Source organism: Fringilla coelebs, assembly GCF_963513975.1.
Source record: "Fringilla coelebs genome assembly, chromosome: 2".
NCBI classification, from domain to species: domain Eukaryota; kingdom Metazoa; phylum Chordata; class Aves; order Passeriformes; family Fringillidae; genus Fringilla; species Fringilla coelebs.
Window position 1 is genome coordinate 101,434,003 of NC_140029.1, and position 17,459 is coordinate 101,451,461.

Here is a 17,459-nt window from a genome sequence, read left to right on the forward strand (position 1 = left end):
GCTCTTGCTTCCAGTGCCAGGGCTGTGGTGTGATGGCTTTCACCTTTCCACTTCCCTGGTCACAGGGTGGGAACAGCCCAGGCTTTCACAGCAGAGCTGGCAGAAAAGGCAAGGAGAGAAGGATGAGGGGAGAGGGTCCCCCTGCACCAGTCACAGCACCCTGTCCCCAGCCACCCACTGCTGGGGCGTCCACTTCCAGTGGGATAGGCTGCCAGAGATTCCCTTGGCTCCTTTTCCCAGGTGAGGATGCTGGGAGCAGCGGTATGGCATGCTGAGCCCTGTGCTGCCAGGTCCCTGTCTCCTCACAGGTGCTGAGCATGGTGACATCCTTGTGCTCTCCTATCCCTCCCAGGGCTACTGCATCCCTGGGAAGGGCCTCATCCTGGATAAGGAGCTCAGTCCCACATTCCTGCTGCTGAGACAGGCTTTGCTTAGGTACATGCCACACTGCTCTGTCATCATTTATACACAGTTATTCACGGGAGCTGGAAGAGGGTTCCTCGGTGTTCCCAACTGGAAAAAAAGAAATCCTGAGTCGGCAGCATTTTCAGAGCTGGAGGGGAGCCAGAGCCTGAGCTTTTCCAAAAATAACACATCCTAGTCAGCACTGCCAATGGCAGCATGCCCACCTGCTCCTGGCCACGGTACCGTGGGGATGCCACGGCAAGGCCCAGCACTGGCACAAAGGATGGATAATGCTTATGTGCTGCACGGGTACAGGGCCCGGGCTCACAGCTGACAGTGTCACATCAGGGTGACACGCAGCCTGGAGAGAGGCCGTGGGTCTCTGTCCAGCACTTGTGTCCCCTCCTACCCCGACTGGAATAATGGAATCGTTTGGGTTGGAAAAGCTCGCTGAGACCATTGAGTCCAACCACTCCCCCTGGACTGCCAAGGCCACTACTAACTCATGTCCTCACGTGTCACGTCTGCCTTTTTAAACCCCTCTGGAGATGGGGACTGCACCGGTGCCAGGGCTGGACAATCCTCTCAGTGAAGAAATTTTCCCAATATCCAACCTGAACCTTCCCTGGCACACAGTGCAGGTGTCCCTGCAAGTGCCACAACTCTCTGCACCCGTGTCCTCCAGCTGCTCCCGGTATCCTGCCAAGCCGGACTGCTCCCCTCTCCCACAGCCTGCCCTTCCTCCCAGTGCTCCCGTTTCCCGCCTGGTCTTCCCGGTTTCAGCTCCGACGTTCCCGTTTTCCCCCGGCTCCTCCCCGCCGCTTGTCCCGGTAACCCCGCCCCCCACCGAGATCCCCCCACCTCCTCCCTCCTGGTGCTCCCGGTCCCCCCCATTTTCCCTCTGGTCTCCCCCGATCCCGCCCCCCGTGCTCCCCGCCCCGGCCCCGCCCCGGGCCCGCCCCTCCCGGTCCCATCGCGCCCCGCGCCCCGCAATGCCGCCCTAGGGGCTGGCGCCTCCCGCGGCACCGGCACCGGCGGGCTGGGCGCGCTCCGGGGCCATGTCGGGTCACGACGGCGGCATGTCGAGTCGCGACAGCGTGCAGATCCCCGACGACCGGGACTTCGGGGCGTTCCGGGCGCAGTGCGAGTCGGAGCGCGGCTGGAGCCTCACCTACAGCAAGGGCGGGGTGGGGGTCTGGGTGCAGCTGCTGGAGCCCGAGCGCGCCCTCCACAAGATCAAGGTGAGATCTCCCGCCCGGCACACCCTGGTACACGGTGAGACATCCCCATCCACCCTGGGCACCCCCAGTCCACGGTGAGACGCCTCCCCCGCGCCCCGGCATCCCCCCGGGACTGGGATACCCAGCAGCACGGGGGGGGGCGCGGGGACTTCGCGGGGGACGTGGGGGCAAGAGGGACCCCGGGGTGATGCTGCACCTTGGCCTTGGGGGAGGGAGGGGGGACCCCACAGTGAGTGGGAACTCGGCGGTTTAACCCCCACCCAGGGGTGAGTGGGAATCCCAGGGAATAGCGGGGTCCCTCAGGTGATGCAGCGCCTTGGGGCGAGGGGGGACTTGGCCGAGCTGGCCCCCGATGGCCAGCAGGGACGCCGGGACAGGTGGGGTTAACTGGCACACCAGGACAAATGGGCAGTCTGGGGACGCCAGGACAAACACAACTCCAGGGCCGAGCCAGGGACAAGTAGGCACCGCTGAGGGCTGTGCAGGGGGTACTGCGGGCTCAGCCAGGGACAGACAGGAGTCCCCAGGGCGTGTGGGGCCGTGGGTCCTGGGTGCTGCTTTCTCCCCACTTCACACATTGGGAACGTACCTCCCTTGCTTGCTGCACACCAGGGCTAGGCTTGGGGACTCCTTGGAGCCTGCAGCCACTGGCCTGCTATCGCTGGGGTTGTCCCTCTTGCCCAGAGCTCCCTATGTCCCCACTGCATTTCCCCGTGGGTCCCTTCCCTCTTGGTGCCAGTGTGCTGGCACAGGCAGGTGCACGCTTATCCTGGCTCTTCCCTCTGGGAAAGTAGGGACACCATGATTCCAAGAGACAACTTGAGACAGGAGTAGTGTGCAGATGGGGTTACACTGGAGTCTCTGGCAGGTGTCCCTGTCCCTGGTGGCACCTTCATTAAGCTGTCCTGGTATAGTGGGTGGCATCATCCTTGCCGTGGTGTCGAGCCCGGGTGGTGGCGGCGGTGGCGGTGGCAGCAGTGACGATGCGGCCTGCTCACACACTGCTCTGCAGCAGCTGAGCAGCTGGCACTGGCCCTGCTGGGGAAACCTGTCCCTGGGGCACTGGCAGTGACTGTGCCCGGCTCCTGCCATGGAGCCACTGCATTGCTTCCCCTGTAGCATGTTGGAGGAGTTTGGGCTGCTGTGACCCAGGAGCGGGTCCCTGTTGTGCCCTGGTGGCAGCAGTGAACCCTGGGAGGGGGAAGGTGGTCTCTGGGGTGTAGGGGTCACTGGTGCCACCTGCACCCTGCTCCATCCCCCCAGAGTTAGGGACCTGTGGTGGGTGGGATGCAGAGCGTCCATCAATGTGGCATCCCTGCATGATGGCAGGGGCATGGCACTGTGTGGCTGTGCATCCTCACCCCCCCCCACCCCCTGCCAACTCCTCGTGTCCCCCAGCCCTGCTGCTTGCCCTTGGGGATTCCATCCCAAAACGTCCCCCGGATTGAGGTGGCGCTTGGGTGCGTCCCCTGCCTGTCCTGCAATCCCAGTGTGCCACGTTGGCGTGGCAGGGACCCAGCCCACTCCAGGATGTCCTGGAACGGCTGCTCCCGCCACCACACCTAGAGCTGTCTTTGCCTGCGGGGGTCCCTGAACCAGGTCCTGCCTCTTTCCATGCCCTCCTGGACAAATCCTGCTTGGAAAGGTTCTACTGGGTGTTCATGTGTTGATGCCATGTGTGTGCCACTGGGTATTGGAGACCCTGTGGGGTAACAGTCCTTGTCCCCACCCTGTGGCCCCCAGCAGCACCCAGGCCCACCATCCCACCCAGGATGAAATGCTCCTGCTGGATTTGGAAGGGATGGACGCATGTGGCACAGCAAGGTGCAGCCCAGGGGTTTGCCCCTCATGCTGGGGGTCTCTGCGTGGGTGCTGGGGATTCTCTGCAGCTGCCCAAGAGCTGGTTTCCCCCGATTTCATCCTGGATTCCTCCTGGATTCCTTGCCTAATTAAGTGGAACCTGAAGGTCTCGCCCTGCTTTGAGGCTGCCGCCCCCTCCTCCCCGCCCCCCTCCATTAGGGATGCAGCTCCCGTCTAACCTGTTTTCTGAAGTCTGGGAACAAGCTGGTGCCATGGCTGATTTGTCAGTGGGACATTTGGTGGCTTTAGGACTGGCTACGGGTTGGGGGAACCCAGCCAGGACACCCCATCCTACCCGGTGGGGCAGTGAGTTGTTACCTGGGCATCTGAGATCTCCCAGGGATGATGTTTTCCCCTGTAAATGGGCTGTTCCCAAAGGATGGCCAGGAGCCATCCTGTAGGATGCAGTGGAGGGATCTGGGGTGTTGGTAAAGCTGCCAGTGAGGATGAGCTTGGGGACTCCCTTGGTGGCTTGCAGGCAGGGGTGGTGGGTCTCCCCTTTGCATGTGCTCCTGTCCCACAGTCTGGCACCCATTCTATGTTCCCTCAGGCATAGCATAACCCCAGCCCTGGGGACTTCATGTCTTTCTCCTCCTCCTCCTCCTCCTCCTCCTCCTTCTCCTCCTCCTCCTCACCCCATTAGTCAATATTGACTCAAGGTTGGGGATTGTATTTCCAGGCACTTCCCAGGTGGCACCATCCCCTCTCCTGCTGCGACCCCCCTGGCACCCCCCCAGGATGTGAGTCACCTGCAGGGCACGTCCTGCACTACTGGCCTGACCAGCCTTGCTGCTCTGGGAATAATGCACCTGAAAGTGGTGCTGGGCTGGCCTGGGTGCAGGTGGGAGCGGGGGTTCTTCAAGGAACTCACCCAGGCAGGCTCTCCCCAAAACTGCCCTGCAGCAGTGGGTGTTCCCAGACAAGATTTTGGGTGAATGGAAGAGCTGGAGATGGGCTCTGTGGAACAGAGATGGGTCTCTGAGGTTGAGGATAAGCACGGTGGGGTCGAGGGCAGACTCCATGGGGCAGGGATGGATCTGTGGGGTTGAGGATGAGCATGGTAGGGGAGAGGCTGGGCTCTGTTGGGCAAGGATGGGATTGAGGATGAGTGCTGTGGGGGAACGGGCTCCATGGCTGTGTGCCACCAAGGGGCCATGTGAGGCTGTGCCCCATTGCTGGGTGCTTCTGTGCCCCTTCCCAGGGCTGGGGGGTCTCTAGTACCGTGTGCTGGGGTGACAGGGCCAGCCCTAAATCCTGAACTGCAGGGGCCGGGGGCCGGAGGAGCTGATGCCATCCCTGGGGATAAACAGGAGCCAGTGGCATTCCCAGGGACAGGCTGCTGGCTGGTCTCCCTGCCCCACGCTTGGCTCCAGCACCCTTGATCTCAGCAGATGCATCCCTGCCGCCTTCACCTTCTCCATTCTCCTTGTCTCCTTGCCTTCCCTGGATCTGGCTGCCGTAGTTACGGAGCAGCTCCCCACTCTGCACCTCCCCCACCCCTTCTCTGTGATCCATGCTGCCCCAAGGCACCAGGCGCAGCCCTGCATACTGGGTCCTTTGGGCTCCCCTGTGCAGGGCTGCTACTTTGGGGGGAGCACATCCACAGTGATGGGGGGCAGGTGGGAAGCAGGGTCCCCTAGTACCGAGAATTCAGCTCCACATTGCCTTGATGCCCTGTGTGCCTGTGCTCTGGGTGGCAAACTGAGCTGCTGGTTGGGATCCAGGTCTTCTTGGAGGAGGTTGCATTGATTTTTTTTATTTTTAAAACATCTGAGAGGAGACACCTCCCCCCACTTGCTGGGGCTTCCCACAGCCACCTTCCCACTTGGCGGTCCCAATGGCCATCCTCCCTCCACGAGGTCCCCACCGCCATCCTATTGGGGGTCCCCACAGCTGACTCCTGCCCCGGGGTCCCCATGGGCACTCTCCCCCCTGGGAGCCCCTGGTAGGTCTCTCATGCCCCCTGCCTTGCAGTGCAGGATGGAGTGCAGGGACGTGCCGGCGGAGACGCTCTACGACGTGCTCCATGACATCGAGTACCGCAAGAAGTGGGACACCAACGTCATCGAGACCTTTGACATCGGCAGGCTGACGGCCAACTCCGATGTGGGCTACTACGCCTGTGAGGAAAGGGCTGGGGGATCTGGGCACTCCTGGGGGAGGGCTCATTCCCGGGGCTGCTACCACTCCGCCCTGGGCTTGGCATCTGGGGGATCCATGGTGTCTGGCGTTGAAGGGAGGAGCCTGTATATCAGTTTGGGGGGATTTGGAGGGCAGAAGGGGACCCCATTCTTGAAGGTGGGTGTCTCACTCTGGAACATCCCACCTGGTGCTGTCCCTAGGGAGGTGTCCCAAGCCCCTGAAGAACCGGGACGTGGTCACACTCCGCTCCTGGCTGCCTATGGGCTCTGACTACATCATCATGAACTACTCTGTCAAGCATCCTGTGAGTTTAGTGGGGCACCAGGGGTCCTGTGGTGCTGGGCTGGGGCTGGGGCTCACTCAGAGCTTGGGGAGATAGGTTGGAGAGTTGAGGGGGTCGTGACAGCCCTGCTTGTGGCTTGTGCCTGCTGTACCTCACGTGCCCTGCCACTGACTCGTGTTTCCTCCTTGCTGCCCACCACAGAAGTATCCTCCCCGCAAGGACATGGTGCGGGCTGTCTCCATTCAGACAGGCTACCTGATCGAGGGGACAGGAGCCAAGAGCTGCACCATCACCTACCTGGCCCAGGTGGATCCCAAAGGTGAGAGAGGGACCGCCAGCTCTGTGCCCTGGGGCTCAGCACCCTCAAGTCAGTGTGTGCTTGGGGGGCCCAGTGGAACTTGGGGGGGGCTTAGTGGGGGTCTCATGGGTTCTCAGTGTGGGCTCATTGGGAGTTCAGGTGGCCTCTGTTGGGGCTAAATGGGGGCTTTGGGCTCAGTGGGGGCTCAAGAGTAGCTTGGGGGGCTCAGGGTGGGCTGGGGGAAGGCTGAATGGGCACTCACTTGGACTTAATGGGGGCTCAGTGGGAGCTCAGGTTGGGCTGGGAGCGGCTCAGTGGGGATTCATTTGGGGCTCTGGGACTTCAGGAAGTCTCAGGTTGAGCTCAGTGGGACTCGGGGTGGGTTCAGAGGACCTGTGGATATGTTGAAGTTGGGCTTGGAAGGGGTCATCAGCAGGAGCATCTTGGGATGGAGCACAGAGCAATGTCAGGATGAAACATCTTGGGCCTGTTCTCTTGAAATCTTTCATTTTTGGGGGTTGAAGAGGGACCCAAAATGCTGAAATCACTGTTTTTGTCCTCTGCAAGAGCAGAGAGCAGTATGGATTGAACCCTATTCCCTGTCTTTAGCCACATGTGCCTGCTGAGAGTGCTGTGGGGGTCACATGTGTGGGGGTCCTGGTTTTTAGGCACCTGGGGGATGCTGGGGGTCCCACTCCCAGCCACCCCTCCTTTCTCTCCAGGTTCCTTACCAAAGTGGGTGGTGAACAAATCCTCCCAGTTCCTGGCCCCCAAGGTGAGTTTGTGGCACGGGGGTGGGGCTGGTGTGGGGGAAGGGGTCTCTGTGCCTATCTCACTCTTCCTCCCAGGCGATGAAGAAGATGTACAAGGCATGCCTCAAGTACCCTGAGTGGAAGCAGAAGCATGACCCTCACTTCAAGCCCTGGCTGTTCCCGGAGCAGAGCCGGCTCCCAGCCCTGGCTCTCTCCGAGCTCTCCCTCCAACACGCGGATTCCCTGGAAAACATTGACGAGAGCTCCCTGGCCGAGAGCAAGGAGGACCGTGGCGAGGGCAGCGATGAGGACAGCCTGACCTGATTCCCCTGGGAGCTCCTCTCCTTGTTCCCCTGGCTAGGACAGCCTGACATGACCCCCCCTGGGGGCTCCTCTCCCTATCCCCCCACTTCCAACATGGTTTGTGTCTCTATCTCACACACCTGTACACATGCACTCCCACTTTGGGTTCAGGGGAACCCCCCCCCCCATTGTTGTACCCCTGTTTGGGGACAGCAGGGACATAGTGGGTCCTCCAGGGTGAGAAGTTGGGGGTTGTCTGGTCGCTTAGCCCTTGTGGGACACTAGTGTTGTCCCTATAGGTGGCAAACCCAAAGTGACCTTCAGCTTTTGGGGGGGCAGAGGAAAAGGGGGGCCCTGTGCTCCTCAGCCCTGGAGACCCTTCCACTGCACTCCTTCTCTGCCCCCCATTCCTGCTCCCCATCTCTGTTGCGGTCCAACAGAACAGAATCCCACGGGTTCATCCCATGGGATCCCCACCCCCAGCAGACCACCAGGGGGTGCTTGGGCACCTGCCTGCGCCTCTGGGCATGCAGAGGGGTTTGGGGGGCTTCTGGCACCTCCTGGCATGCTGGGAAGGAGGGCCTTTGGGGTTTTTTGGCATCTCCAAGCATGTAGAGGGGAAGCTTCTAGGCTCCTGGCACCTCCAGCATGTTGGAGGGGATGTTGGGGTCTTACCTTCAGGCATGTGGGAGGAGTTGAGGGGCTCATGGCACCTCCAGATGTGCTGTCGTGGGTGTTTTGGGAGCTCCTGAGATCTCCATTCATGTTGGGAGGGGTCTTATGGAGTCTCACAGCATTTTCAGGTTTGTTTGGGGGAGGCTTTGGGGTAAGCTTGCACCTCCAGGTGTGCCCAGTGTCTCTGGGGGCTCCCAGCATCTTCAGGCACGTTGAGAGGACTTGGGGGGGCTCCTGGCACCTCCCGGTGTTCTGTGGGTCTCTGATGGCTGCTGTCCTGTCCCCTGCCTTTCTAGGATGGGGATCCTTTCCAAGCTGGGTGCCTGGACCCTTCCTCCACTGGAATTTGAGGCCTTGACTGGGGGTTTGGGAGCTGGTCTTTGGCCATGCTCCTGCCCCCTTCTTCTCTGGGGGTGCACAGGGACATGGGAGATTTTGTACCTTGTACCAGAGCTGATTATTTAGGAATAAAATAATTGAATCTGGCATGGGAGGGACTCAGCCTCTGTCCCACCTTGGTCCTTTGGTAGCCATCCCTGTCCCCACAGTGCACTCAGGCAGGGGGTCCCTGCTCATGGCGGTTGCTGCTGGGACCCTCAGAGGTTGTGGGACCCTCACCTCCAGGGGGGCTCTGGGTGACGGTGATGCCACCAGAGGGTGACAGACAAACCCCTGAAATGAATTTGCACCAGACACTGATAAGGCATGAGGCTACGCACCCCTTGTAGTTGGTTTTTCCACAGCACCAGCCAAGCCAGTACCACCAGTACCTTTCCCCCAAAGCCTCCTCTGGGAGAAGAGACGTGGGGTGCTGAACTTTGGGGGCACTCTGGGGGGATACATCCTTGCTTCTCCAGGAGGAGAATACTGGGGAACAGAGCTGGCACTCTCAGGATTGTGGGCCCTTTGTGGAGCCCCGGTACTTTTGTCTCCTCCTGGGGTGCACCCAGGGGCAAAGCTGCTTGTGCGCCCCACTTCTGCCTTCCCAGTGCTGTGTCACCCCAACACCTCAGCAGGCCCCAGCAGGGTCTTGGTGGGTGGCATTGTCCAGCACGTGCCATTCTCTGTGCCTGTGTCTGTCACCTGTGAGGCTAGGGTGGGCACTAGGGATGTCTCGTTTCTCCTGTTAATTTCCACCCACCACACCCTCCACCCCCTCCCGCCCTCCTGCACTGCTCCTAATTAAAAATAGAACCCAATTAAAAAGGAACCTGGCCACCACCCGCCTGGCAGGTTGAAAATGGAGCCGAACTGGGTACAGGACACGCTGCAGCTGCTCTGGAGCCAGGGGGACACGGAGCAGGGCAGATGATGAGGTAAAGCCCCTTGTGGGGAGGGTTTAGCTCTGTCACCTCTGGGAGGTACAGCTGGAGACCCAGAGCCGAAGTACCAGAGAGAGAAGATGGCTCCAAAGGGAAGCGGAATATGCTCTGGCACATGTCTGGTGCCAGGGGGGCTGAGAAGAGCTGGGGCACAGGTACGGTACGTGGAGGGGGGCATGATCTAAGGGCTGTGCTGGGGACACCCTCAGTTACTTACATGGCTGCTGGGAAGGGCTACAAGGCTTCAGCCCTTCAGGGATCAGGCACTGCCGCTGGCCCCTGGGATCTCAGAGAGCACTTTGTTGTGTGACACCCCCGAACTGGGTAAGGCCATGGCACCCTTATCCTGTGCCAGAGGCTCTGGGAGGGCATCCCCCCAGATGGCTCCGAAGGTCCGGGATAGGAGAGCAGCGGCATGTCCTTGATTCTGGGGAGCAGGAGGGGATACCGTGGGGGATGTGATGGCTCCGGGGACTGGGGCAGGGAGCGGGGGGATGTGTGGACGGGGGGCGTGGGAATTCGGGGAGTAGGGGGGATGCAGAGTAAAGGAGCTTTTTGGGATATTTCACGCTGCCCCCCTGGCCGAGCCCCACTGAGCAGCACCATAGCCTGGCTGTGGGGCTGAGCCTGGCACCTCCTGGCCCTGGCCTCGCGTGGGCGAGGGGCCGAGCAGGGGGGACTTCCCACCCCCGGAGCAGGCAGCCAGCGTGTCCCGGTCCCTGAGCGCCGCGATGAAAGGACCATTGTCCCAGGCTGGGCAGCCGTGAGGGCTGGCCACGGACACCCTACATCCCCTCTGTGTCCCCAAGCCCTCCCACTCTCCTTCTTACCCCCCACTAAGACCTTGGGAATTGTGCGGGGAGGCAAGAACCCCACACGCAACCCATTTATTATTTTTTGGGGGAAAGTCCTGGCAGCTTTCCCCTTGAATCCTGTTTCCATGAGGCAGCCAAAGCTCCGTGCGGGAACAAGCCCGGGCCTGGCAAGGGGGGCCCTGAGTGCCCCCGCCCCGGGAAGCGCCCCGGCATCCTCTGGGAGCCGCCGCTGCCACCGGACAGAGGTACCGGGTGCTCCAGGGGGGCTGCAGAGGCACCCCGAGCTTGGGTGGGGGCAGGGGAGGGGGGACACTCTGCCTTCTCAGCGCGCTTTCTCTCCTGGGGGAGGTCGTGTTTCTTTCCACGTGTTTCTGTGGGTCCCTGGGCACACAGTGCTGGGGGGAGGGCACTGGGGATACGGGGAGCTGCTGGGGCGGTGGGGGGAGTATGGATTGTTCCCAGGCTCAGCTACAACAGTGGTGTGCCCCCCCCAACCCCCCCGATTGGGGTACTCGTGCCGCAGATTACCCCAGTATGTCCCAGCTCAGCCCCGGTACTCCCCAGCTAAATTCCAGTACGCTCCAGCTCGCTCTCAGCACACCTTAGCTCGACTGGAATATGCTCCATTTCACCCCCACACCCCGCCACTGCAATCCCAGCACATCCCAGCTCAACCCTGGTTCAATTCCAGTATGCTCCAGGTGCCACCCAGGAGACCCCAGCTCACCCCCAGCACACCCGAGTTCAGTCCCAGCTCAACCCCAGCACGCTCCAGTTGAATCCTGGTACTCCCCAGGCGCCCCCAGCTGCCCCAAGCAGACCCCAACTCATTCCCAGTGCACCCCCACTAAATCTCAGTACACCCCGGTTCACCTCAGTACATCCCAGCTCAAACCCAGTTCACCCCAATTTAATCCCAGTATTCCCCAGCTCCCTCCAGCATGTCCCAGTTCCTCCCCAGTATATTCCAATTCACCCCAACACTTCCCAGCTTGATACCAACACATCTCAGCTTAACCCCAGTTCAATCCCAGCCTTCCCAGTTCACTTCCAGTATATCTCAGCTCCCCTGAGCAGACCCCAGCTCAACCCCAGTATAACCCAGCTCAGTCCCAGTCTCCAGGGAGCCCTGGCATTGCTGATAGCCCCCATTCCTGTGCCACTGCAGGGGTCCTGTTGTCTGGTTGGGGTGAGTGACGTGTTGGGGGACACTGGGTGGTTATGCTGCCCATGCCAGGGGTGAAGCTGGGAAAAGGGGACCCCGAGGGCCCAGCTGGCAGATTTGTTTTTTGCTGGGGATCTGGCATGTCCCTGTTTATAGCCAAAAAACAGCGTCAGCTGCTGGCCCCTGCCAGCAATGCCTGTGCCACACTAACAACTTCCAACAGCACCCAGATGCCAGGTGATGCTGGTGAAGCTTCATTTGCTTTCCTCCTCTTCTTCCTCACTGCTTCCCAGTCTGTCTGGCAAGGCCTGGAGCTTTGCCAGTGCTGTGCAGCTGGAACTGGGATGGTGGTTGCTTTGTCCTCCAGTAATGGCAAGCTGGTTCCACAGGACACCTTCATGCTGCTGGGGCCATCGGGCTGGTGTTTGGGGTGCCCACGGGCTGCACCTGCACGGGGGGTTCCTAGGTCTAGCACCATTGCAGGGACAGCAAATTAAATTTGTGGGTTCAGCCCCAAAAGCCAAATTTTGGAGGCACAGAGCTGAGTGCTATGGGTGGGTGGCTATTCTGGGGTGCTGGGAGAAAGGTAGCAAGGAAAGCTCCTCCAAGAGCTTATGGTGGTTTTCTGGGGGTGCTCCAGCCGCTACTGGGGATGCATTATTATGGGCCACAGCCAGGACATCAGGGATAGGGATATTTGGAGCAATACTGAGGATGAGTTTGCTGCCACAACTTAGCTTCAGAACAAGGTGAGCCCTTGAGATTTTGGGGGGTGTCTCGTGGGAGGCAGAGAGTGATGCAGCTCCTGTGGCAGGACTCTGTGGCTGTGGGGGGTTTGATGCTTGGGGACGCTTGGCAGATGGGTCCCCCAAATCTACAGGTGAGGGAGAGCCCGGCTGTGTAGAAAGTTTTGTACAAAGTGGGGGTGGGTGCATGTGGTTGGCAGTCCCTGTACTTCTGTCTCTGCTGCAGCACCCCCTGCCTTGGCTTATCTGCAGTGCTGTGGGGGATCCAGGGGATGGTTCTGGTATGGAGTGACCCTGCTGTTGGGGACAGGGCCTGTGCATGGGCTAGAGCTGCACCCCAATGAGCATGAAGAGGAGGCTAGAGGGCATCAGGGATGGAAAAGGGTGCACCCCATCCACAGCTGGAGGGGTCACCCCTTCCCCATGACACTTTCACTTCCCACTTACGGGAAAGCGAAACAGGGACCTGCATGGTTTTAGTGCTGGATGTTGGGTGATGGGGCTGATTTCTCATGGAGGAACGAGGTGCCATGGTTCCCAGGGGGACCCATCAGGGACAGGGACCCATCCTCTGCATCCAGGCTGTTGGCACAGCCCCCCCCAGCATCACCAGACCCTGGGACATTGGGGCTCCTCTGGGGTGGCTGTGCACATGGGGTTTGGCTTCCTGACCTAGTTTGCTGGCAGCTTCCATAAAGTGTGTCAGGAGCTGAGAGCATTCCAGTGGAACTCAGTGGGTAGTGACAGCATTGCCAGATGTATTTACCCCCTTTCTGGCTGGATTTCCCTATTTCTGGTTGGATTTACCACTTTTTTGACTGGATTTGCTCATTTCTGGCTGTATTTGCCCCTTTTCTGGCTAGATTTGTGAGGCAGGCAGCAATACCTTGGAAGGGAACGCTGTTTGCTGATGCAAACTCATGTGTTTGTTGGTGCCACCTGACATGTTTCACCTTCCCAGGTTTTGCTTCCATGGGGGAAGGGGAATGCAGGTGGGACCTTGGGGAAACCAGGAACTCTCAGTTTTCCTGCCCCCTTGCTCCTAACTTCTCACCTACCTCATCACTGCCCACCTCCCACCTCTCTGCACACCCTCCACCTGCACACAGAGCTGGCTTGGGGCAGCTCCCCTGTCGGGGCACACCCTGGTGCATGTGTGAGCCCTCAGGCCCCTGAGCAGGGGGCTGGGCACCCTCCGGCTTCTTCACATGAACCACCTGGAATTGGCAACTCATGGCAGAGGGAGGAGGCTCCAGAGAAGCAATTCCACCTCTGGATTGTGATTCCACAAGCCTGAACCTGATCCCTGAACAGCGCCTGGGGAGTTTGAATATCATTTGCAATTTCTTTGGCTGAGAAGATCTTGAAAATGAAAAAGTCTCACCTTCCCAGGAAATACCTTGGGTGCTGCTGAGCAGGTGGGCACCCACTGAGGTGGAGTGTGGAGGGTTTGGGTGGGAAGGGGTCTGTGGAGTTTGGGGAAATCAGTGCTTGCTGAGGATTCTGCTTGGGCAGTTTAGGGGTGAGGATGTGGTGCTTTCGATTCTCAGCTGGGTGGGGAATCTGTGGTGGCTCTGGGAGGTCTGTTGGGGACGTCACATTCACCCCCTGGATCCAGCAGGGACACTGGTGACATTGGCCTCATTCTGGCTGGCCGTGGCCCCTTGTCTGAGGATCTTTCCTGAATTTAGGCAGGAAAGGGTAAAAGTTGTTGTGGTGTGAGTCTGGTTGCCCAGTGGTGTGAGCCTGGAGCTTGGTGGCTGAAGAATCCTGTTCCCACTGGTGGCCAGCCCTGTTCCCACAGGTCCTTCTGCCGCTCAGCTTTGTCCCCTGTGCCCACAGGAACCCCGGTGCTTGCAGCCTACTGCCTTTTCTGGGAATCCACAGGGGTCCTGGGGTGCTGGGAGCCACCTGCCTGCTTGTCCTTTTCTGCCCAGTGGCCAGAGCTCGGCTTGTCCTGCTGCCCCACAACGCCCTGTCCTTGGTACCCGGTTCCTGCTGCAGCAGTGCTGAGCTCTCACTTCCCAGAGATCACCCTGCCTGGCTCTTCCTTCCTCTCCTGCTGAAAGCCCTGCCCCATCCTTCTGTCACCCCGGGGTCACACCGCCTCACATCCAGCCTTCTTGTCCCTCCTGGCAGCTGTGGTCAGTGCCTCACCACGCTGAGGCCTCGCTGCTCTGCTGGGGCTGGCCTGGCTGTTGCACCACATCCTAGCTCACAACTCTGCTCGGCTTTCCGGAAACTTCCCACTGCTGAGGTGGTGTTTGAGGAAGTGCTGGGGCGGGCAGAGACCCCTTGGCAAACGTCCGCTGCGCCAGCTGGACCACGGGCGGGCTGGCCACCTTCTCCTGCTGAGCCGAGGGACCGCGTGCTGGTAATGAGCTTTCCTTGATTAATGAGCCCACTGAGCTGGGAGGGTTTGCCTGCATTGCAGGAGGAATTGCAGCGGGAACTAGATCAATCAAGTGGGTGCCAGACACCCAACAGGGCTCCTGTGCTGGATTTTCCTGGCTCATGGCCACTATTCTGGGTGCCATCGAAGGGACAGGCAGGGAAGAGCTGTGGGATGGCCACCACTTTATTACCTGGTGCGTGGGTGCTGAGTGCAGCTCTGTCAGTGACATCCTGATGGCCCTGGTCACACTACTGGATTCCTGGCATGTTGTTAGGAGTAACAGGGATTACCCAGGGGAAGCTGGAGCCAGTGAAGGGAGCATGCTCACCTGTCACTTCCAGACAGACCCATACACAGCTTCTTAATCGAGCAAGCCCAGCCCTCATTAGTGCCCTACCTGAAGCCCACGGCCCTGAGAGAGTGGTGGGATGCAGTGGGAGAAGGGTGGGCACACCCCTGCATCATGGGGGGCTACTCTCTGGGCCAGGATGCTCAGCTCTGCTGGGGGAGGAGGTGCATCCCAAATGCTCTCTTCAGTTGAGGGCATCTGAGGTGGGCTGGGGTAGCTGCAGAAGCCCCCAGAAAAGCAGCCAACACCCAAGTTTGGGGAGAGAGGGGCTTGCTGAGCCCCTTGGTCCAGAAAAAGGGAACCGGCACCAGGCACCCCCAGATCCTTCATCCCCAGCACAGGGAGAGAGAGGGCTCTGTGGATTTGGGATGGGGCTGAGGGGTCTGGTCTTCATGTATTTTGGCATTCTGACTTACCCCCCTAGAGCACCAGCCACAGTGCCAGGGTGCTGGCAGCCCTTGCCATTCCCTCCTCACACCATTTGTCCAGCCATTAAGTCTCTTACAAAACAGCCCCTGTGGTGTTGCCTAATCCCGGGGAGGAATGCAGTGGGTCAGCACTGGGAGGATTTGTGCTCGGCAGGGGCCACAGGCAGGGTTACCCCCCGAACCCCAGCAGCCAGCTGGGTTACAGCATCTCCCTGCTTGGTTCTGCTTCTGGAATATCCTCATCTTGTTTAGCACAGAGGTTAAATGATTAATGATCGAAGGAGGGAACCTAGCAAAAGCCTGATTAATTATTTACTCGGCGAGGGCAAAGGGCCCGACAGCAACGTGGAGCTGCCAGCCTGGCACACCGGGGACCCTGCATATCCCTCGCTGGAGTTTTGTCCCCATCCCTGTCCCCGGTGAGCAGCAAGGAGGGCCCTCAGCCAGCCTAGATAGTGCTGGGACAGTGCCAGTGGTGAGTGCTGGTGCAGCTGTCCCATCCTGACAGGTCTGTCCCACCACTACATCAATGTCCTGGCACAGCAGGGGATGTTGGCACTGGTATCAGTGGGTGACACTGGTGGTGATTCCTTGGCTCTATCCAGGACGGGGGGCATTTGTGGGAGCCCCATACTGCTGTCACTGTGTTTCCCTCTGCTCAACCACAGCCAGTGCCCAGCTGGGGTGGAGCCTGCCTGTGCTGGTGTCACTGGGATGTGGTGACAGCAATGTCACCCAGCACCATCACTTATCCATTTTCAGTAATAGATGAGGGCTTTCTAGGTGTGGAGGTGGAAGAGAGAATTTTATTCTGATTCAGGGATTTTTGTGGTGCTGGTTGGGATTGCTGGGACCAGTGGGAAGGTCCTGGGTGCTGCTGATTTCTCTGGTGCTGCCAGCAAGGAGCCACAGGGGTCAGCCAGCCCTGGGTCCTTGCTCCTGCCTTGGACACTTGGTCCTTGGAGCCTGAAGCAAAGCCAAACTGTACCAGGAAGTGCCAGGGAAGTGCCACTGTGGCCACATCCTGGCAGCACCACTGACATGCTGGTGTCTCCAGGCGTAGGGGTCACTGGCTGTGGGGATCCCATGGTGCCTCAGGCAGTGTCCAGTTTGTGCCGGGTTGAGAACGAGCTTTGCTCAGCTGTGCACTTTGCACCGAAACCGCAAGTGCTGCTGAGGGGCCTGCCTGAGTCACAGAAAATGTGACTCTGACAGCAGATCAGACTGGCCTATTTACGGCTCCAGGAAATCCTCAGGCTACTTCTTAGCAGGTTTAGAAAAACCTCCAGCAAACACAAAATAAGATGGTGCCGGGGTCACGAGCAGTGCTGTGTGTGCCGGTGCGACGGGATCTGCCTCCTGCCTGGAGCCTGCCGAGGCTGTGATGCTGGTGGGTGGGAAGGGCAGGGTATCCCATCTGCTGCTTGTTGGGATAACAGGGATTTGCCCTGCCAATAGCTATGGTGTGGGATGGGTGTTCTGCTGCAGGAGCTGGGACATCAAGTGGGCCCCATGTCCCAAGCTCTGGATGCCACAAGGGCACTCTGCAAGGTGTGTGCACCAAGCGTGCTGCACAGGTGCTCTGCTAGCACTCCAGGGTGTGTGTGGTGCCATGCTAGAGCAATGCCAAGGACAGACAGGGCTCTGGAGCTGGGAGCAATGCCATGGTGGGCATATGGTCTGTGAGGAGGGGTTTGGTGCGGTTTGGGTTGGGGGCTCCAGTGACAGCACCCTGCCACTGGCTGTGATAGCGACAGCCTGGGAGAGGGGACAGCCTTCTGGATCCAACTGTCCATGTCACCCTATCCTGGCTTGCTGCTGTAAACCAGAGGAGCTGTGTCCTGGAGGGTGACAGCCCTGAGGTGCAGCCAACAGGTCCCCTGCCCTTGAATCATGCATATTCAGGCAAATTCCCTGATTATTTATGATGTGGATAATCCCCTATTGCTCTGTCCCACCGCCCAAATGTCACCCCCCTGGGACCAAGCTGGGGCTCCATGGTGCCTTCATCTCTAAAGGGATGGCCTCTATGTTTCAATGCCTAAACTGGGGCCCTCCAACATTTCCACACCCCTGCAGCCCCCCAGTTCAGGACTGGGTGATGCTAGGGACACAGCATAGTTGGAGGCCATAGGAAAACCAGGTTGCTTCACTGGGAATGTTGGTTTTGGGACTCCAGGCTTCACCTGGTGTGTGTTTTGGGACTGATCCTGATCCTGTTGTCTCCATTCCCAGGTCCTGATGTCATCCTGAGCCTTGCTGGCAACAGAAGATGCACTG

The 17,459-nt window shown here is 59.6% G+C and overlaps 1 protein-coding gene across 1 annotated transcript; it reads left to right on the forward strand.

Annotated features, from left to right (window-relative positions):
- Window positions 1-1,383: 1,383 nt before the first annotated feature.
- STARD10 (StAR related lipid transfer domain containing 10) lies at window positions 1,384-8,472 on the forward strand. Its single transcript, XM_084226070.1, has 6 exons — window positions 1,384-1,646; window positions 5,481-5,628; window positions 5,849-5,952; window positions 6,133-6,250; window positions 6,952-7,004; window positions 7,078-8,472. Exons 1-6 carry the CDS (start codon window positions 1,464-1,466, stop codon window positions 7,303-7,305), a joined length of 834 nt encoding a protein of 277 aa, XP_084082196.1. The 5' UTR covers window positions 1,384-1,463; the 3' UTR covers window positions 7,306-8,472.
- The last annotated feature ends 8,987 nt before the right edge of the window (window positions 8,473-17,459 follow it).

Coding starts and splice junctions, on each gene's coding strand:
- STARD10 (XM_084226070.1), top strand. CDS start 1,464: ATGTCGGGTCACGACGGCGGCATGTCGAGTCGCGACAGCGTGCAGATC. Junction 5,629..5,848: donor CGATGTGGGCTACTACGCCT/GTGAGGAAAGGG, acceptor TGCTGTCCCTAG/GGAGGTGTCCCAAGCCCCTG. Junction 7,005..7,077: donor CCCAGTTCCTGGCCCCCAAG/GTGAGTTTGTGG, acceptor TCTTCCTCCCAG/GCGATGAAGAAGATGTACAA.